The sequence below is a fragment of the Schistocerca americana genome, chromosome X (assembly GCF_021461395.2).
Source record: "Schistocerca americana isolate TAMUIC-IGC-003095 chromosome X, iqSchAmer2.1, whole genome shotgun sequence".
NCBI classification, from domain to species: Eukaryota; Metazoa; Arthropoda; class Insecta; order Orthoptera; family Acrididae; genus Schistocerca; species Schistocerca americana.
Genome location: NC_060130.1, coordinates 625110923 through 625134066, shown reverse-complemented (window position 1 = coordinate 625134066; position 23144 = coordinate 625110923). Strand labels below are relative to the sequence as shown.

General features: G+C 41.3%; 1 protein-coding gene across 1 annotated transcript in view; it reads right to left on the bottom strand.

The window, feature by feature from the left end:
- LOC124555753 (hemicentin-1-like) overlaps positions 1-23144 on the bottom strand; it is an 817128-nt gene that overhangs the window by 474047 nt on the left and 319937 nt on the right. Inside the window, exons 18-19 of the mRNA XM_047129776.1 lie at positions 10527-10814; positions 10181-10328 (exon numbers count right to left, since the gene is read on the bottom strand). Coding sequence (XP_046985732.1) covers positions 10181-10328; positions 10527-10814 — 436 coding nt within the window. The remainder of the gene's footprint in view (positions 1-10180; positions 10329-10526; positions 10815-23144) is intronic.

Here is a 23144-nt window from a genome sequence, read left to right as displayed (position 1 = left end):
ATAAAGCGGTTACGGCATTGATGATTTCAGCCGTAAATAGAAATATTAAAAAGGGTAGGAGGATTTTTCTGTTTAGCAAAAGTGACAAAAAGCAGATTTCAGAGTACCTGATGGCTCAACACAAAAGTTTTGTCTCAAGTACAGATAGTGTTGAGGATCAGTGGACAAAGTTCAAAACCATCGTACATTATGCGTTAGATGAGTATGTGCCAAGCAAGATCGTAAGAGATGCAAAAGACCCACCGTGGTACAACAACCGAGTTAGAAAACTGCTGCAGAAACAAAGAGAACTTCACAACAAACATAAACATAGCCAAAGCCTTGAAGACAAACAAAAATTACAGGAAGCGAAATGTAGTGTGAGGAGGGCTATGCGAGATGCGTTCAATGATTTCGAAAGTAAAGTTCTATGTACTGACTTGGCAGAAAATCTAAGAAATTTTGGTCTTATGTCAAAGCGGTAGGTGGATCAAAACAAAATGTCCAGACACTCTGTGACCAAAACGGTACTGAAACAGAGGATGACAGACCAAAGGACAAAATACTAAATGTATTTTTCCAAAGTTGTTTCACAGAGGAAGACTGCACTGTAGTTGCTTCTCTAGATTGTCGCACAGATGACAAAATGGTAGATATCGAAATAGACGACAGAGGGATAGAGAAACAATTAAAATCGCTCAAAAGAGGAAAGGCCTCTGGACCTGATGGGATACCAGTTCGATTTTACACAGAGTACGCAAAGGAACTTGCTCCCCTTCTTGCAGCAGTGTACCGTAGGTCTCTAGAAGAGCGTAGCATTCCAAAGGATTGGAAAAGGGCACAGGTCATCCCCGTTTTCAAGAAGGGACGTCAAACAGATGTGCAGAACTATAGACCTATATCTCTAACATCGATCAGTTGTAGAATTTTGGAACACATATTATGTTCAAGTGTAATGTCTTTTCTGGAGACTAGAAATCTACTCTGTAGGAAACAGCATGGGTTTCGAAAAAGACGGTCATGTGAAACCCAGCTCGCGCTATTCGTCCACGAGACTCAGAGGGCCATAGACACGGGTTCACAGGTAGATGCCATTTTTCTTGACTTCCGCAAGGTGTTCGACACAGTTCCCCACAGTCGTTTAATGAACAAAGTAAGAGCATATGGACTATCAGACCAATTGTGTGATTGGATTGAGGAGTTCCTAGGTAACAGAACGCAGCATGTCATTCTCAATGGAGAGAAGTCTTCCGAAGTAAGAGTATTTCAGGTGTGCCGCAGGGGAGTGTCATAGGACCATTGCTATTCACAATATACATAAATGACCTTGTGGATGACATCGGAAGTTCACTGAGGCTTTTTGCAGATGATGCTGTGGTGTATAGAGAGGTTGTAACAATGGAAAATTGTACTGAAATGCAGGAGGATCTGCAGCGAATTGACACATGGTGCAGGGAATGGCAATTGAATCTCAATGTCGACAAGTGTAATGTGCTGCGAATACATAGAAAGATAGATCCCTTATCATTTAGCTACAAAATAGCAGGTCAGCAACTGGAAGCAGTTAATTCCATAAATTATCTGGGAGTACACATTAGGAGTGATTTAAAATGGAATGATCATATAAAGTTGATCGTCGGTAAAGCAGATGCCAGACTGAGATTCATTGGAAGAATCCTAAGGAAATGCAAACTGAAAACAAAGGAAGTAGGTTACAGTACGCTTGTTTGCCCACTGCTTGAATACTGCTCAGCAGTGTGGGATCCGTACCAGATAGGGTTGATAGAAGAGATAGAGAAGATCCAACGGAGAGCAGCGCGCTTCGTTACAGGATCATTTAGTAATTGCGAAAGCATTACGGAGATAATAAATAAACTCCAGTGGAAGACTCTGCAGGAGAGATGCTCAGTAGCTCGGTACGGGCTTTTGTTAAAGTTTCAAGAACATACCTTCACCGAAGAGTCAAGCAGTATATTGCTCCCTCCTACGTATATCTCGCGAAGACACCATGAGGATAAAATCAGAGAGATTAGAGCCCACACAGAGGCATACCGACAATCCTTCTTTTCACGAACAATACGAGACTGGAATAGAAGGGAGAACCAATAGAGGTACTCAAGGTACCCTCCGCCGCACACCGTCAGGTGGCTTGTGGAGTATGGATGTAGATGTAGAACATCGTCTCCACCCGTGATGATCCCCACATTGACTATTCCCAATTCCCTATTGTCAACGAATGCACAGACTACTCAGTCCCACCACTGGATCCCAATTCTGGTACTAGAACAACATACCAGAAAAAGAATGAAGCACCTCTGTCACAGCACAGGACATAAAACAAATACTTCACAGGAAACAACACATCCCCTGGTCATGACTGTATTACATATTGACACTTCAAACAATGCTCTCTCTCCTTTCTCATCATTCTCGCAACACTGTATGCCACTATCATCCCCACAGGCTGCTATCCCAACCTGTGGAAAACCTCCAAAATCTTAATTTTCCTCAAACTGAACAAACCCCCCACTGACACTTCCTTGTACCACTCCATCTCTGTGTTTAGCAAGGTTTTTGCACCCATCTACTCCTAATGCATCCACCAACATCTGCACCAACAACATCTGGTTCCTATTACCCAGTGTGGCTTCCATCCCTCCGTATCTGCTGATGATCAACTCCTAAACCTCACCCATCTCCTAACCCAACAGCTCAACATTCATAAATCTGCCAATTTTGTCTCCCTTGACCTAGAGAAAGCATACAACTGCATACGGCATTCCGGTATTCTTTTTAAACTTCAGAATTATGCACTTCCAATCAACTATGTGTGCCTTATTTCATCCTTTCTCGCTAATCAGACATCCTATGTCATTAACAACATCAGTAACTGTACCTTCCACCCCACTGCAGAAGTGCCCCAAGGTTCTGTTCTTTTCCTCTCCTTTATCTCTTTACCCACCAGTATGTCCAAACCACCTCCTCCAGCCCACCTCCTTCAATACGCTGATGACACCACTTTCCTTGCCCTCTATGTATACTCCACAAATCCCAATGATCCCTCCAAATCCACCTCAATCAGTTAACCTCCTGGTGTAACCCATGGCTTCTTAAAATTAACCCTTCCAAGGCAATAATTATAGGAGCATTACCCACACCCTCCATCTCCATGACTTCAACCTCACCATTTATGACTGTCCTATCCAGCTAATGCCATAAAATACCTTGGACTAACCTTCAACAGGCAAATAATGTGGAAATCTCACCTACTAACCTATCCAACGCGAAGCACACAATAAACTAAAACTACAAACTGGCTGGACTTGAGGATTGCACCCCTTCATTGTCCTCCACACCTATAAAACCTTGATCAGACCAGTTCTTTGCTATGTGAATGTTGCATGGATCTTTGCCCCTCACAGGTTCTATCAGTCCCGACAGATCCTGGGACACCAAGCACTCCACTTCTCCCACAAAGATCCTTTACCAACTCATAAAATTACCACCTCTCCTCACTCACATTTAACACCTCCAGCTCTCAGCTGATGCACAACTACAGGGAGGCAATGTAAGTGTTCATCCTTTTCTGTGTTTTTTGTGTCCGCCCTCGGTAGCTGAGTGGTCAGCACGACAGAATGTCAGTCCTAAGGGCCAACGTTCAATTCCCAGCTGGGCCAGAGATTTTCTCCGCTCAAGGACTGGGTGTTGTGTTGTCCTAATCATTATCATTTCAACCCCATCAAAGCACAAGTCTCTGAATTGGTGTCAAATTGAAAGACTTGCACCTGGTGAATGGTCTACCCGACAGGAGGCCCTAGTCACATGACATTTACATTTTTTTGTGATTTTTGTCATAGTATGTTTATTAAATTTCATGCATGTTTTTCTGTTTAAGAGGTATAATCTCACATTTTTGTAATTGTAAACTCATCAGTCAGTAGTTCAGTAGTTGCTCATTTGGACACCTGGCCTTGCCCATTCACGCTTTGAGTGGATGGGTGACTGCTCCTTCAGGAGGGTCCGAACAGGAGCAAGGGGGCAGGTGTTTATTGCAAATAGCATTCAGGGCCAGAAAGAAAGCCAATGTGCACTTGGTATGTCTGCCAGAGGGCCTCATCTGAAATGTGAAGGAGGCCTTGCCTGTGGCTATTTAGCATGCAGAGTGCAGTCGTCTGCATGTTGTGGGTCATGACGGCAACAATGACACCTGTCGCTTGGGTTCTGAGGCGATCCTCAGTTCATACAGGCAGCTGGTGGAGGTAGTGAAGATCGCTGACCTTGTGTGTGGGGTGCAAGCAGAGCTCACAATGTTCAGCACTGTTCCCAGACTTGATCAGGATCCTTTGGATTGGAGCCGAGTGGAGGGTCTCAACCAAAGGCTTCATCAAATCTGTGATGGTCTTGGCTGCAGATTTCTAGGCTTGTGTTATTGTGTGGGGATTTGTAGGATTCCCCTTGGTAGGTCAGGGTGCACCACACAAAGGAAGTGGCTACTCAGGTAGCAGAGTACTTATGGAGTGGGCATGAGGGTTTTTTAAGCTAGGCAGTAGTTTAAGGTGCTCTGATGAACACTTGCCAGTCAGTACACAGCAAGGCAAGTAAAATGGCGTTCAGAATAAAGACCCTTTGACTGTAATAATTTTATCAGTTAACTGTCGAAATATTTATAATAAAGTTCCTGAATTTACTGCCCTCCAGGTAGGTGAAACCGAGTTAATTGTTGGGTGTTTTTACCAGCCACCCAATTCTGCTATGACAGTTCCAGTGTCATTCAAAGAAAGCCTAGAGTCAACAGAGCATAAATACCCAGCTCATGTAATACTAGTTGGAGGCGACTTTTACCTACCAAGTATAGACTGGGATTTCTATGGTTCATTGCAGGGGATACAGACAGACAGACAGCCATGTGAAATAGTTTTTAACATGTTTTCTGAAAACTGTCTTTCGAAGCTAGCTTGGCAGCCCAAACTCAATGGAAATATCTTAGAGCTTGTAGCTATAAAAAGACTGGACCTTTTCAACAATGTCAGTATACAAAATGAGATTAGTGATCATGATGTCATTATAGCAACGATGATTACAAAAGTTAATAAATCAGTCAAGAAGGTTAGGAGACTGTTTCTGATAGATAGAGCAGATGACCAGTTATTAGCATCTCACTTATACAGTGAACTGGCATCAGTTAGTTCCATTAAGATGTATTTAGAGGAATTATGGGCAAAGTACAAGCAGATTGTAAATTGAGGTCTGTGTAGTTATGTGCCTAGTAAGTGGATAAAGGATGGAAGAGATCCACCGCAGTTTAATAATTAAATTCAGGGGATACTGAGGAAGCAGAGGCTGTTGCACTCTCGCTTTCAAAGGGAATTCACAAATGGTGACAAACAAAGATTAGTAGAGATTTGGGCATCTGAAAAAAGATCTAAGTGTGAAGCATACAAAAACTATCACTGTCTCACCTTAGCAAAAGATCTGGCTGAGAACCTAAGGAAATTCTGGTCTTATGTAAAATCACTAAGCAGGTCTCAGACTTCCATTCAGTCACCATAACAGTCTGGTGTAGTTGAAGATAGCAAAATGAAAGCTGAAGTTTAAAATTTCTTATTCAAGAAATTGTTCGCACAAGAGAATCTCACAAACATACTGTCATTTGGCCTTCGTACAGACTCCTGCATGGATGACGTAGTAATAAGCATCCCTAGCATAGAGAAACAACTGAAAGATTTGAAAATAAATAAATCACCAGATCCAAATGGAATCCCAGTTTGATTTTACAAAGAATACTTTAAGGCGCTGGCTCCTTAGCTAGCTTGCACTTATCATGAATATCTCGCACAGCACAAAGTACCAAGCAATTGGAAAAAGGCACAGATGACCCCAGTATATAAGGAGGGCAAAAGAACAGACCCACAAAAGTACAGAGCAATCTTCCTAACTCTGGTTTGCTGCAGAATCCTTGAACATATTCTCAGTTCTAATACGAGGGTTATTCCAAAAGTAAGGTCCGATTGATTGCCAAATTGAAACCACAGTGAACATCAGAAATGTTTTACTTGTAACAATTAGCTACACCTTTCAGCTACTTCTCTATGTAGTCGCCGTTCTGACTTAGACTTTTGTCATAGCGTTGTACCAACTTTTCAATAGCCTCATCATAGAAGGCAGCCGCCAGTGCTTTCCGCCAATTCTCCACGCTGGCCTACACCTCGTTGTCTGTGTCAAAATGTTGTCGTCAAAGACAGCAGTTCATGTGACCAGAGATGAAACTCAGGGGGAGACAATTGCGGACTGTATTGTGGGTAATCTAACATTTCCATTTGAAAACGATGCAGGAGCATCTTCATTGCCCCTGCAGAATGTCGTACTTGGCGGCAGACACTATTTTCTAGACATCTTTACGCACTCACTGCGAGCTCAGAAATGAGAAGAGCGATGTGATGCTAACTGGGGTTATACTAGAGACACTACCCAACACATCTGTGCAAAGCTTTATCGGATTTTCATAGTCGTTTCCATTTCGCGACCGATCGGACCTTACTTTTGGAATAACCCTTGTATAACAAACTTTGTTGAGACTGAGAAGCTTATGTGGATGAACCAGTATGGTTCTAGAAAGCATCATTTGTGCAAAACTCAGCTTTCCCTTTTTTCACATTGCCATATATTGATGACATAATGACTTGTATGTTATTACATGTTAGGCTATTTGGAGCCATTAAGGACACTCCAAGCTAGGAAATCAGAGACACAATGCAGAGAGCAGCCAAAAGTGGTAGCATTTAGGTTACCGGAGATAAATAGTAACACTAGAGCTGGGCAAATTGCATAAGCTCTGCTCAGCTGTCCCAGGGGAGAAGTTTCACTTCAGAGAATTAACTGTTAACTCTATCCACCATCTAGACACTGTCATAAGGTGTCACTGTAGAAGGTGGCCACAAAAAGACATGTCTTGGAAAAGGCAGCAAGCTTGATACCTGCTCCTAAGAACTGTGGGTTTACGCAGGTTAGAGTGCTTCTACAGCAGACCCCACCCACACAAGGGTGGAGGGTGGAGCCAAGTGATGTAAAACACTGTTTTTGCTGGCCGTGATAGGAGTGACAGTGACGTTTAGCTTTCAGCTGAATGCTGTTGATACCAAACTTGGAGTTTGTTAATGTAGAATCCAGAAGCATTCCTACCTACCAAGTAGGAGTAGGAGAGGAATCTAAATGTGGTTGGCCAGAGGCACCCTGGAGGTGCAGAACAACTCACCAGATAGGCCAGAGCTTGTTAAGTGCCAGTGGATTGGTGGGTCAACTATAGGAAGGGAAAAATGGTGTGCCTCCACAATTCTTCAAAGAACTGTGGTCTTGTATTCAGAAGGGATTCTCAGTCAGTTCCCTAGGGCGCTGACTCCATGCCACTCATTGCCAGCCTTGGGAAGATCCGACATGTCTGTTTTCCTCACTTGGAGTACTACTCCCAAGTTTGTACTTATCATGCTGCTAGAGTTTGCTACTTCTGTTAGCACCTCCCCCGTGGCTTCAGACACTGACTTCTGTTGTGCAACCAGTTGTGTTCTTTGCTTTTTCTAATGTTTAAAATTAGCCTTCAGTGTAGTAGTTAGTCTGGTCACAAATAAATAGTGCTAACCAGACCCCTGAAGTCCATGAGTCTCCTGCTACAAGCATCCCATTGAGTCCCAGAATCTGCATCTCTTGTAGGTGTCCTGTGACAGTGTTTGGCACTGATCCAAGTCATCATCCTTCCTTAACCCCCTGTCATTCCTCTAACCAGTATCAGGACATGACAACATGACATACTGGGAATCACATGAAGGGCAACAGGCAGGTTGTATATTTCTAGATTTTCGGAAAGCATTTTACACAGTGCCCCATTGCAGGCTGTTAACAAAAATACGTGCATATGGAATAAGTTCACAGACATGTAAGTGGCTCATAGACTTCTTAAATAATGGAAACCAGTATGTTGTCCTTGCCAGCGAGTGTTCACCAGAGACAAGGGTATCAGCAGAAGTGCCCTAGGGAAGTGTGACAGAACTGCTGTTGTTTTCTATATACTGTATGGTAATGTGTTGAAATTGAGTGCTTGTAGGAAGATACAAGGGGACTTAGACCAAATTTCCGGTTGGGGTGATGAATGGCAGCTAGCCTTAAATGTGGAAAAATGTAAGTTAATGTGGATGAGTAGGAAGATCAAACCTGTAATGTTCAGATACAGTATTGCTAGTGTCCTGCTTGACTCTGTCAAGTAGTTTAAATATCTGGGCGTAAGGTTGCAAAGCAATATGAGATGGAACCAGCATGTGAGAACTATGGCAGGGAAGACAAATTGTTGACTGCTTTAATGGGAGAATTTTAGGAAAGAATGGTTCACCTGCTGGTGTGACCTATTCTTGAGTACTGCTTCAATGTTTAGGATTCATACCAGGTCACACTAAAGGAAGACATTGAAGCAATTCAGAGGCAGGTTGCTAGATTTGTTACCGGTAGGTTCAAACAATATGTAGGTGTTATGAAGATGCTTTGGGAACTCAAATGGAAATCCTGGAGGGAAGGCAATTTTCTTTTTTTTTTGAGAACACTATTGAGAAAATGTAGAGGACTGGCATTTGAAGCTGACTGCTGAATGATTCTACTGCAGCCAACATACATTATGCGTAAGGACCATGAAGATAAGATACAAGAAATTAGGGCATATACAGAGACATATATACAGCTATTTTTCCCTTGCTCTACTCGTGTGTGTAACAGGAAAGGAAATGATTAGTAGTAGTACATCTATGTAAATCTAGATGTAGAATTTACACCATTTGCAAACTCAACTCCAATAGCACCATTGTTTCCCCTCTACTGTCCAATCCTCATACGCTGCCCCACCTTTACCAACACATTCCACCAACTCTACACCTACACATCCTCCACATACTCTCCCAAATAAACTTCAATCATCTTACCCTCTCATGTTGTGAACTCTGCCCTGACATTTACCCATCCTGCCAGCTACAAGTCTACCCCACTCATTCCATCTCATCAGGGCTTCCTCTCTTTCCCCTCCCCACATTTCTTTCCCCTCCCCTTTTTCGCCATCAGCCTTTCTTTCCTCATCCCCCTTTTATCAAAAACTAATAGTGTCAACAATTTCCCCCTCTACTTCACCTCTTCTTCTGTCCCAACAGCCACTCCTACCCCATCACTGTTATGCAACAGTCTTCTATCTTTATACCACCATATTCCTATCTTCCTCACCAGCCATCCTTTTACATTCAAAAAGAGACTCTCTATTACATTGTGAGTCCTTCCAGTTCTTAGTGACAGGATAATGCTTCTTTCAAATATCAGCATTTCAGCATCAAGTTTCAAATGTTTATTTATTGTTTTACCTTTTGTTATTACTGGTTTTAACTACCAGTGCAAGAGGTTATATCTGCTGTATATCAAAAACTTCCATTCTATTTTTCACCTTTAAAAAAGTTCTAAATTCAATGTAAATATAAATATTTGTGACAACCAAGATACATATTTCATAGCTGTGCTATTATGATGATGATGATTATGATTAAAAATAGTGATCCTGCAGAGTAGAGGGTTAGTAAGCAAAGGAGGTAGAAAAGAAACTGGTCTGAAAATTAATATAAACGATTTCTTTGTGTTTATGTTATTTCTCCTACTATTAGCAAAATGTTCAAAATCAATAAATACCATAAGTTGAGAATCTATATAATGTAAACTTTTTAGTAGATACTTCGTCAAAAAAATAGTTTGTATTTTTGATTAGTCACAATATGTTAAAAATATATTTTTCTCAAGGAGCCTTTTAAAAATGGGGGGTCATCTTATGTTCAGGGTATCTTACATTCAGGTAAATATGGCATACATATTTGCCTTTGGTCATCATTGTCACTTGCCACATAAATCAAAGTTACACATTTGTAAGGAATGGACATACGGTAACAATTTGACCGAGCTGCACTTCCAGTGTAATGTAGTCAGCTGGGACAATGTAGCCATGCAAGTCTGTGTGTGTGTGTGTGTGTGTTTATGGGTGTATTCTGTACTAGTCTGAAGAAAGGTATCATCTGAAACCATAGCTTGGTTACGTGCCTACCATCCTCCCAACATGTCAACTGCAAAGTAAAAAGTTAACTTTATTGCTTCCATTATTTACATTCCACCAAGAACTTTCTGTTCTCAAACTTACATGTCTTTACTTTCTTGTAAAGGCATTCTTTCTTTCTTCCATGATATCACAGGCTTTGGATCACCTTCAGGTTCACAATGGAGAATAAGCTCTTCACCCAAATTAACATTTTGTTCTAGATGATCACCTGATTTGAAACTGGGTGGTTCTGAAAATCACCAGAAAATATATTTTGAATTATTCCAGCCAGGGCTGCATTACAGTATTTTCAGTGTATTTCAAAACAATGAAATTATAATTAAACAACTTCAGCTATAAAAAATTTCTTTTTGTTTCTCAGCTTTACATGAATTCTACTGCTTAATCTATACAAATATAAAGACAGGAGAGCCTTATATTGTCTTACCATTCACTGTGACTAGAAAACTTTTAGCTGCAGTTCCTACAGCATTTTGTGCTTTGCATTCATAGGTTCCCTCATGTTCATGGCTGACATTTGGTATTATCAGAGAGCCATTTGAATGTAATGACACATTTTCCCGATGTGCCTGTTTATCATCCAAAATTTTACCATCCTTGTACCATGTAATAGTTGGTGCAGGTATTCCTCTATGTGCTTCACATTTAAATTCAATAGGTTGTCCAAATGTAATTACAATTGGATGCTCACCAGCATCTTCTATGGTAGGCTCCACTAAAACATATGCATGATTTTAACTTTGAGTCAAATAACAATGTAGCTATTTTGAGTATTCTCATGTGTTCATGGTGTATAATGGACTATGACTGAAGTTGGGAAAATGTAAAATTTCTTACAAGGTAAATCCTGTGCTATAGTGGTGTTAGAGTCTACTTCATAATAACTAATGAAAAATCAGTTGGGAATCATACAATACAGGATTTCATGCCAGTGTTTACTTCAGTTAAAATTTCTGGGCTGAGAGACGATGGTCAATACATAAAACTATCCCTTGATGTTTCTTCTTCAACTGCAGAAGACATTTTTGGAAATAAAATGGCAACTGCACCAAAGACATGAGGGGTCCCCAAAATTTATAGAGCTGTATAGACAGCACTACAATTCTTACATAATCCTGAATGTGTGATTATCTCTGGCTGGCTTCATCATTCTCAATTAAAAGCAATCGATCATCATTCTGATGGCTTAAAATCAGCATCCATAGTTTATCGAACATAACTTTCCCTTCTTTTCTGTTAAAATTGTCATGGTGTTCATAAATCTCTATGACATCTCTACACAAGTGTGTGTGATAATCAATTGCTTTTAATCAAGAATAATATTGCCCACCAGAGACAATCAAATATTCAGTATCATGTGACAAACTGAGATGTCCTCTATGGAGCTTTATAAATTTGGGGGTCCATAGAGCCTTTGAGTTGCCATTTTATCTTCAAAGATGTCTCCTGCAGTCAGAGACAAAAATCACGGAACAGTTTATGCATTGAACACTGCCTCTAACTCAGAGGTTTTAACTAAAGCCAGATGACAATGTTTATTTTTTGCCAAATGTAGCTTCATCACAAACATTTAACCACTCTACTGACAGAAAAGATTATTCTGTGTCTGTATCTCACAAACTGAATTTTTCTTAAGAAATAAACCAGTATTATTTGCAAAGTTTATTTTACAGCTGTATAATTTTAAAATTATAAATTCCTGGGTGAAGACCACATGGATAGAGGATAAATTGCTACTTATTATAGGAGGCACTAAAAAGTACATAGGCAGATAAAAAAAGAGGCAGAAAATGCTTAGGTTTTGGATACCATCCTTATTCATGGCTCATACACACACACACATAAACACAAACAAACACACACACACACACACACACACACACACACACACACACACACACACACACTGTTACTTCTAAATGGTCCTGTCTGACTGGGAAAAGTCCGTATCTATAAAGGTATTGCAGGTGAGGAAATGGAAGGACAGCATGGATTTGGAAGTGGGACAAATGGTGTTAGGAAGAGTCACACTGGGGTGGAATGTATAACTGCATGCAGCAGCAAGTTAGAGGACAAATGTGCTGGAAGATATATAGCATGAAAAAATGAGGGCAAAGTATAGGAGAAAAAACAGAGTAGGAGAAAGAGATAGGAAAGGTTTCATGGTGGGAGCTGGAATGGGGTAAAAGGTATACGGAACAGGAAGAGGAAGAGTCAAGACTGAGGTGGGGACAATAGGGTGAAATCCCATATGAATAGAGGAGCAGGTAAAGTGGGAATGTGTGAGTAGAGGAGAGTGCCTAAAGGATATTGAACACAGGTTTATGGAAACAAAGGATACTTTGCAGGTAAGACTCCTACCTGTACAATTTAGGAAAGTTGGGATCAAATGGCTTGGGTTTGCAAAACAGGACAACGTCATTGGTCTTTGCTCTCTGTTTTGTGGTAAGCATTCATGTAGATTAAAATGTCTTAGTGGTATCACCCATGTATTGGGTTCGTGCATAAATTCATAGCATTTTTCCATAAGTTTAACAAACACAACAGATACACATAACAGAGACTTTAGTCATTAATAATATATTCTCCTTCACTATTTACAACAGTCTGCCAATGCTAAGTTTTTGACTCTGTGACTGTAGAAATAACATGGTTTGAGATGAAGAACTTGTCAAGCCATATTCAGAGTGCATTTTTATCTGAAAAGGAAGTTCCTTGAAGGCTGTTTGATAGAGAGTGAAAAAGGTGAAAATCTGAGAATGCAAGATCAAGTGAATAAGGTTTGTGTGGGATGACTTCCAAATCCAATTCCTGTGTAGTATTTTTGTCAGTCTAGTAGAATGAGGGAGGGCATTATCATGGAGCAGCATAACTTTTACACAGTCTTTCTCATCATTGTTCTTGGATTGCATCTGTAAGATGTCTCAGTTGTTGACAATAAAGAACAGCAGTGACAGTTACAACTTGGGAAAGCAATTTGTAGTACACCACAGTGTCGCTGTTCCTCCAGGTGCATAACATTATCTTTTGTGAATGCACACAGGTCTTTGTATGGGCACACAGTATCCATACACCCAAATTTGAAACTACCCCATTGCATGAAAATGCCACATGATGGTGAAATGATCACAGTTCATCACATTTACCAGATCTAAAATACACTGATGAGGATAATTGTGGATTAATGTGTTTAAATGATCTTCATCAAACTTCGTAGGTCTTCCTGAATGTGGAAAATCACTAATGTCAAAACAATCCTCCTTAAAATGAGCATTTTCTTGCCATTCTGAGTTCATTGACATTATCCCCATACATGACGCAAATGTTTCTGGTTGCCTCCACTGCTATCACCCTTACACTGAACTCATACAGAAGAATATGTTGGAAATGTTCTGATTTCTCTAAATATCACTCGATTTTCTAGCATCCACAGTTCCACTCACTATCTCCAACTGACAAAATGATATTATATAAACCAGAGAGCAAAAGTGAGCTACAAATAAAAAATTGAGAATCAATAAATAAACCCATAGCAACTGGAATACTGACAAACAAAACAAAAATATTATAAACTTATGCACCAACCTAACAAGGTGTTTGCAGTGGTTGCAGTAAAACTGATATATTATGTGATTGGTTTTACATGTGGCTCTGCCTTTGACGTGATAATAAATAACATGGCACGGATGGTACAGGTGGCAGTGGGTGGATGTATTGTACAGGTCTTTCAAGTGTGTCATACACAGGAATCTGACAAAGCAGACAGGGGGCTGGGTACAAGAAGGCATTTAAGGACCGACAGGGATACTGTCACAGTTGGATGGGAGATAGAATACCAATTTGGGAGTGTTGTGAAGGATTTTTGGGAGGATATTTGTCATTTCAAAACAAGATGAGAGGTAGTGAAAGTCCTGACAGTAAATTAGATTTGATTGTTCCAGCTCTGGATGGTAATAAGTGATAGGATAACATGTTTTAAATGAATATACAATTTGGCTGGAGATATTGCATGGTACATTCATTTTTTCAAATGACTATGAAAGTATTTATTTATTTGTTTTATTTATTTATTCATTTCTACCTAAATAAATACCATACTATAATATTTATAGCATATTATTGTATACTAATTAGTACTATACTACTTATACATAAATAAACAAATGCCCTATTAGGAGGAAAGTTACAGTCTCAGAATGCCCCAAAAAACCATCAGCATACTGTGAGGGGGACTAATTCTCACTGCAAATGATGCATTATTGGGTAGTCATTTATTGGCATCAAATGGGTAACAGCTGTCAAGGTGAAGGTATTGATTGTGATTAGTGGTAAGAAGCTGTAAGTGAGAAGAAGGTTATCAACCCAAAGTGTGATTAACTTATTTCTTGCCCGCATCTCGTGGTCGTGCGGTAGCGTTCTCGCTTCCCACGCACGGGTTCCCAGGTTCGATTCCCGGCAGGGTCAGGGATTTTCTCTGCCTCGTGATGGCTGGGTGTTGTGTGCTGTCCTTAGGTTAGTTAGGTTTAAGTAGTTCTAAGTTCTAGGGGACTGATGACCATAGATGTTAAGTCCCATAGTGCTCAGAGCCATTTGAACCATTTTTAACTTATTTCTTGATGTTCTAGGGTGTCCTCATCATGGGCTCACATCATGAAAAAATTATCTTTAACTAGTCTAACCCACATGAGGGATCTGGCTTATGAGTGGAAAGAAAATGCATCTTAAGATGGCCCAAGCAGACATAGGACACTACTCCAGTTCCCAAGACAGGGCCAGAAGTGATGCCTTCAGAAGAGAGGATGCTTATGCCTTCTTCCAGTTGTCTGGAGGACAGAATTTTTATTCATTACAGCATCCTCATACATTTCAATAACACTAGGTACTACAACGGTTCTAAATTTACTCCTACTGATTTAGTTAGTGCTATTAGTCCAAAACAGAACTGGATTTTTCTATGGATTAGTAGTTAGTCCTAATACTGTATTTCGGTATGGGTTACTGGCTGGTGCTACCAGTGCAAGCTGTGTCCACCATCCAATGTGGCATCAGTGTTGACACAGTAACCCTGGATGATCGTGAGAATAAGTTAAGAGAGGTTAAGGTGTATTTTGAAACATATGTAGACTAATTTGTCCCTTGTTCCATATGTGAATGTGTATCGTACAGTAAGACACAAACAACAGCATGGCCACAGTTAACAAAAGTTTACCCTTCTTCTACATTCAATCTAACAACAGTTGAGGACATAGACACAAACATAGAAACAATCCAGTTACTGATACAAGCAGCTGCTGACAATGACTAGGAACACAATATGAAAATGAGTGCCACCTGAACTGCATTAGTGAAGAGGAGGCTTCTGGTAGACAGTGTGGCAGGTGCTGTGCCATGTGCACAAGTCATGTGGCCTAACAAAGGTGGCCTCTGGTGGCTGGCTCACACAGATGCCAGTGGCAGAATATTCAAAGTGCAGCATGCCAGTGGCATGGGCCACAGTGCATAAAAAGTATTACATACAGGGGTATAGCATGCCTCCCTTCTTGGGGAAAGGGTGCTCCACCAATGCAGGTGTCGGATGACAGTTGAAACATCCATGGCTTCTGCGGCAGATCCAACAAGAGGTGGCAGTGGTGACGGAAGAATATTCCAGCCTGGAACCAGTGAATTTGGGTGGAAGTGGCATGGACATTCACATGCGTGACGTCTGCTCCCCCACGCAGGATCAGAAGAGAAGACAGGTGATAAGGGCAGTGGTTGCATCTCAGCATTCAGTTCCATGATGTGGAACTGTGCTGGCAGTGAGGGCACTGGTCACTTTGTTGGGTGTGTCAGTATTGAAGGATCTGAAAGTGCTGATGGCAGAAGTGTTGGTGGCAACGAAGCATGATGGAAGGTCCAGTAGTAGGTGCTGGAGGTCAATACCCAAGTGGAGAGGCAGTTGGAACAACATTCCCAAGGTATGTGAGTCTGCCCCAGCAGCAGGAATGCCCCTTGAGGCCAGGACAGGTACTGACATGGGAGGCAGAAATGGCAACAGCAGACCCGTGGCCCCTGTCATGGCACGAGGATGCAGCTGGTCATGTTGGCGTGCCACCAGGAATTCACTGGTGTGCACTGTACAGAGATGTTGGCCTTCGCAGCTGTGGCTTGTGCCTGGAACGTACTTTGGGCAGCAGCCAATCCCCTGAGCCCATATCATGAAACCAGGAGCAAACCATGACAAGAGTCACACTGACAGGCAATAGTGGGGCAGCATGAGCTGATGCAGGAGGGTGCATGGGTGGTGACCATGGAGCATCTCAGCCAGACTCTGACCCCCAGCAGTGTAAACCTTTGGGAACTCCAGAAACATGTCAATGTGACGTCCGTGGAGGAGTCCATGTTGTACTTCTTCATTTGAACCTTGGATGCGCAGACGAGGCATTCCGCCTCACCATTACATTGGGAGTGAAAAGAGTAGCAGTCACACGGTCAATGCCTTGATGGGCACAGAAATTGTGGAAGGCCTGAGACATAAACTTTGGACTGTTAAACAGGGTGACACAGAATAACGGGAGTGTTTGAAATGAGTAGTGGTAGCCATGGGCAGGTGTCAGCACTGCAGGTCCGTGACAGCGAGTAAATAGTCCGCCATTTCAGTTATCATGGATCAGTGTAATAGACAACAGCATATGTCAGCCTTAAAAAATGTTTTATAAAAACAATGATAGTTTGGTAGGGGCACAGAGGGAGTTTTGACATTTTTGTAATTTAGGACATCATGATGCCATTCCATCGAAACACGCAACAAAATATTGGATTAATAACTTTGAAGAGACTGGATCTACCCTCAAGGAGAAACCAACAGGATGACCAAGAAGTGTGCATTCTCCAGCAAACATTGACAATGGAAGCAAGTTTGTCTTATGCAGCTCGCAGCACTCAATTTAAGCAAGCAGCAGTGATTGGAATGTCCCGGGACAGTGTTTGCAGAATTCTTCATCTTGATTTAAAATTTCATCCGTACAAACTACAGATGGGGCAACAATTGAAGGACAATTACTGATTATGATTAGGATTCTGTCAACAAATGATAACAAAAATAATGACAATGAATATCTAAACAAGTTGTGGATGTCAGATGAGGCACATCTTGATCTCACAGGTTATGTGAATAAACAGAACTACCGTTACTGGGCAAACACAAATCCTCAATGACGTTCATGAGCACCTTTTACACACTAGTAAAGTGACAGTATGGTGTGATGTATTATCACATGGAATTATGAGACCATATTTTTTTCACAAATGAACAGGGAAACACAGCAAATGTCAATGCTGATTGTTAGGTGGAGATGATACAAACTTTTGTTACACCTGTGTTGAACAACTTTCCAAACGTTCAAGAAGCCTGGTTTCAACAGGACAGAACATCATGCACTACATGGCAATCAATGGCATATGTGTGAGAATTGTTTGGCAACCATTTGATCTCATGATTCAGCAACATTCCCTGGCCCCCTAGATCACCAGATTTTTCTGTTTATGGAGGATGCCATCTAACGACGTAATTTTTAAAAAAATGATAAATGCGATCAATTTTTCATAAATCGCAAAGTCATAAGGTTTCAGTAACTATGACAAGGCACCAGCACTCTGCTCATCATCCAAGAAGAGTTCATCAGAATACATATAACTGCTTCTCAGAACACATATCCACAGCAAAAATTCTCATGAAAACAAAATATGATTGATAGAAAACTGAAGAAACACTGAAAAAGGCCCTACTGTGTACATGAGAAAAATTCATCAGATGTTTCCATCAGATGAACAGAATGAATAAGCATAAAATTTGCTTGAAAGTAACAAGTGGGAATATGTACAAATTTCTTATGCTTTTTAAAATTAAATATACAAGGCCTCATTCTCTTGGCTTACATAGATAGTTGATGTAACACTTTTCTGTAGCATTTTTTGATAAGAATGGTTTAACTGCAATAATGCTGTTTTCTATATACTATACCAGATTTTGTCAAACAGATTGTGCGACATACATCTACAGGGTGTTACAAAAAGGCACGGCCAAACTTTCAGGAAACATTCCTCACACACAAAGAAAGAAAATATGTTATAAGGACATGTGTCTGGAAACGCTTACTTTCCATGTTAGAGCTCATTTTATTACTTCTCTTCAAATCACATTAATCATGGAATGGAAAGACATAGCAACAGAACGTACCAGCGTGACTTCAAACACTTTGTTACAGGAAATGTTCAAAATGTCCTCCGTTAGCGAGGATACATGCATCCACCCTCCATCGCATGGAATCCCTGATGCGCTGATGCAGCCCTGGAGAACGGCATATTGTAACACAGCCGTCCACCATACAAGCACGAAGAGTCTCTACATTTGGTGCCGGGATTGCGTAGACAAGAGCTTTCAAATGTCCCCATAAATGAAAGTCAAGAGGGTTGAGGTAAGGAGAGCGTGGAGGCCATGGAATTGGTCCACCTCTACCAATCCATCAGTCACCAAATCTGTTGTTGAGAAATGTACGAACACTTTGACTGAAATGTGCAGGAGCTCCATCGTGCATGAACCACATGTTGTGTCGTACTTGTAAAGGCACATGTTCTAGCAGCACAGGTAGAATGTCCTGTATGAAATCATGATAACGTGCTCCATTGAGCGTAGGTGGAAGAACATGGGGCCCAATCAAGACATCACCAACAATGCCTGCCCAGACGTTCACAGAAAATCTGTGTTGATGACATGATTGCACAATTGCGTGCGGATCCTCGTCAGCCCACACATGTTGATTGTGAAAATTTACAATTTGATCACGTTGAAATGAAGCCTCATCCGTAAAGAGAACATTTGCACTGAAATGAGGATTGACACACTGTTGGATGAACCATTCGCAGAAGTGTACCCGTGGAGGTCAATCAGCTGTTGATAGTGCCTGCACACGCTGTACATGGTACGCAAACAACTGGCTCTCCCGTAGCACTCTCCATACAGTGACGTGGTCAACGTTACCTTGTACAGCAGCAACTTCTCTGACGCTGACATCAGGGTTATCGTCAACTGCACGAAGAATTGCCTCATCCATTGCAGGTGTCCTCATCGTTCTAGGTCTTCCCTAGTCGCGAGTCATAGGCTGGAATGTTCTGTGCTCCCTAAGACGCCGATCAATTGCTTCGAACGTCTTCCTGTCGGGACACCTTCGTTCTGGAAATCTGTCTCAATACAAACATACCGCACCACGGCTATTGCCCCGTGCTAATCCATACATCAAATGGGCATCTGCCAACTCCGCATTTGTAAACATTGCACAGACTGCAAAACCACGTTCGTGATGAACACTAACCTGTTGATGCTACGTACTGATGTGCTTGATGCTAGTACTGTAGAGCAATGAGTCGCATGTCAACACAAGCACCGAAGTCAACATTACCTTCCTTCAATTGTGCCAACTGGCGGTGAATTGAGGAAGTACAGTACATATTGACAAAACTAAAATGAGCTCTAACATGGAAATTAAGCGTTTCCGGACACATGTTCACATAAAATCTTTTCTTTATTTGTGTGTGAGTAATGTTTCCTGAAAGTTTGGCCATACCTTTTTGTAACACCCTGTATTTCACATTTCAGTAACTGTTTTTTGACATCTTCCCTATACATAGATTAATAAAATCCTCTGAATGCTTTGTATTTCACAGCAGGCAAATTATCAAATATATAGCAGCATAGAGAACCAAAACTAGTGCATTTCTCTGGCTACTAAAAAGCAGACTGTATGTGTTATCCTTTCTTATTTGGTTATATGCACAATGTCAGTAAAAGTGTTCTGCTTTTAAATTTCTTCAAGTCTAGTGAGTAGCCAGCAAAAAGTGTCAACAAATATATGTGCATAGTTTTTAACTAACCCTAAGGAAAGCAGGGTATGCAACTGATGGTTAAGTGCACTACCTCTACACATTACACATTTATGTAGAATGTGACAAATGTAAATTCTTTCTTTCCTTTGTCATTTTGCTTACTTCATTGAAAACTGTGCACTCACCCCACAAAATAATTATTTCTGAAAATCATGATCTTTGTATCCTGGCTCTAACCAAAATCCTGGTGCTTAAAACCAATAACGCAATAATGGTTGATGCTTGTTCTAGTATTGTGAATTCAGTTGTGTTTGCTTCTATTCATTCTATTGTGGAAATGTTCCTGTTTTTCTGTGTCACCCAGTACATCAAAGGCAATCCCTCAATAGGAAAAAAATCATAGCTGCAGCTTATGTCAAATGACAGCAGATAACATACAGAAACTAAGAGAAAGAATAATCAACCAACAACCATTATTAATTCAGGAAGGGTTCCACAAAATAAACATGGACATGTGCCCATAGACCCATAGATGCTCTGCAGTGGCCACAGAGAGTGTTGACTGTGGCACCTGTTGGGTAGCACACAGAGAGCAGGCCACAACAAGATGTACGTCATTGTTGATGCTGGGTCAAAACATTTGCCAATGGGCCAATAACTTGGTATGCAAGACTCCATCAATGTTCCTGATGTAGGATCTGAAGCACATCACACCACTGGGCAGCGAAAATCACAACTCTAGATGACAATGTGCCTGTAGCTAAAATAACTACATCATCAAATACCAAAAGGTGGTCAGAGAGGGCAAAACAGTTATGCAAAGGATCAGAAGCCCTCCCCAAAGGGCAGTCTGGCCAGCCAGGCTGAACGAGGTGAACAACTTGACGCTAAATCAGATTGGTAGTGACAACCACTGCAATCTGGGAGTCCACAATAGGGAACCCTTCCACTGTGGATTGCTCCTCAACATCTAAGTGAAAACAGTGGAGTTCATCCTGATCTAAAGTAGGATCCAGCCCCATTAGAAGCTGGGACACTGCATTGGTGTTGGCATGCTGTGCGGTGGGCTTACAATGTATTTCATAGTTGTAGCGAGGCAGAAACAAGGCTCAGTGCAGGAGACAATCTGCTGCTTCGTCTGGTAGTGAAGCAGAATAATTCAATGACAAAACCAAGGGCTTATGGTCAGTAATGACATGAAACTTAGACTCATAAAAGAACACATGAAACTTTTTGATGGTGAAGACAATAGCAAGCACTTCCTTTTCAACTTAAGACTACCACTGCTAACTAGAGGTGAGCATTTTGACATGTCAGCTGGTGGACACTCAGAACCATTCTCACATTGATGTGCGAGAATAGCCTCTAGTCCATAATGAGAGGTGTCTGTAGCCAAAACCAGGTGATGTCCAGGATGAAAAGTAGCCAAACAAGGAGCATAATGCAATTTACATTTCAAAACTGTGAATGAACACTCACAGGCCAGCATCTACTGAAAAGGAATGTTCTCGTGGAGCAACGCATGGAGAGGATAGGCCAATACAGCTGCACCTGGAATAAATTTGTGATAGTAAGCAATTTTACCTAAAAATGCTTGGAGTTCTTTAACATTTTAAGGAGAGGTAGAGCTGTGATTGCAGCAATATGATGATGTAAAGGCTTAACACCATCCCAAGAAACCTTGAATCCAAATACACAATGGATGACTGAAAAATGTGTGACTTGGCAAGTTGAATTTCAATCCTGCAGTATGCAAGACTGTGTACAAGGTGCATAAGTTACATAAATGCTCTTCTGTGGATGCACCTAGTTGTTCCAATCAATGCTGAAAAATGCCTGGGCGCTAGCCACACAAAACAGCAGAACAGGAGTGTTGATATTAGTACAATCCAAAAAGCATGTTAATCATGTGGAACCGTTTAGAATCCTCATCCAATGGATCTTGTAAATAGGCTTTAGATAAATCAGTTTTGGGGAAAAACTGGCCCCCAGTGAATTTAGCCAATAACCCATCCATATGGTGTAATGGGTAGGTGTCAGTGATAGATTGAGTGTTAACTGAAACTTTCAGTTGCCATTGAGGTGAAGCTGACCAGTCAGTTTTCTAACATTCACAATGGACATACACCACCCAATATAATAGGTTGTATGGCATCCAATGACCAATTCTGGTTTCATTTTATCATGCAAAGCTACTGGAATAGGGTGGGCATGGAAAAAGTGCAGCTGTGTCATAGGTTTCAGGGTAATGTGGGCCACAAAATTAGAGGTACAACCTAATCCACCCAAGAAAAGAGAGAAGAACTCAGACCACAGAGAATCTCACTGCTGGTAAGGGACCTGGTTCGAAACTAGGTGCACCATATCCAAAATGTAGAAACCAAAAGCATTGAAAGTATCCAGACAGAACAGATTTCTGGTGCCCACATCATCTACTACCAGAAAATTCAAGGAACAAGCCACAGATTTATGTATAGCAGGAGCTGTAAAAGAGATAATGCCAGAGATCCCAAATCCACTTAAGTTTATGAGTTCAGTAATTTTATGACTGCACCTATATCCACTTGTAGTTTAAGCACTTTGTCCATCAGCCACACTTCAATAAACAGCTTGTTATGATTCTTAAGCACTAGAGACACACAATTAACATCCACATCCATGTCCATAGGAGGGAGCTGGAACAACACACAGACAATATATATCCTTTTATCCTACAGTTGTTGCAAGTCCCCCAGCACTCAGGGCATTTGGCCCTGTTATGTTGCACAAAACAGTATGGGCAAGAGAGGAGTGTGACTGCCATTGCTGTGGTGGTTGTTGTTGTTGTTGTTGTTTGGCATGTCACGGTACAGTGTGGTGTAGGGGCCACATTTGTACAGCTGCCATGTTGTCCTCCCCAGAGAACTGACTGATGCCCAGTGACCAGGAACAGGAGTCACCCCAGTGATGTCACATCAAGCCTTAATCTGATCACCAGTAGCACACATAACCTTGTGAGATTGAGCAATATTTAACACTCCAGCCAATGTTGGATCCTCATGCCTCCCTCTCAGGATCCAGCTGAACAATGACACCACAGAGAGTCTATGAATCATCACAAATATTAGTAACAAATGGACATTTATGACTGAGGCTATGGGGTCTGGCTGCCCAAGGCCCACAAGACCTGTGGAGCTGTTAATGA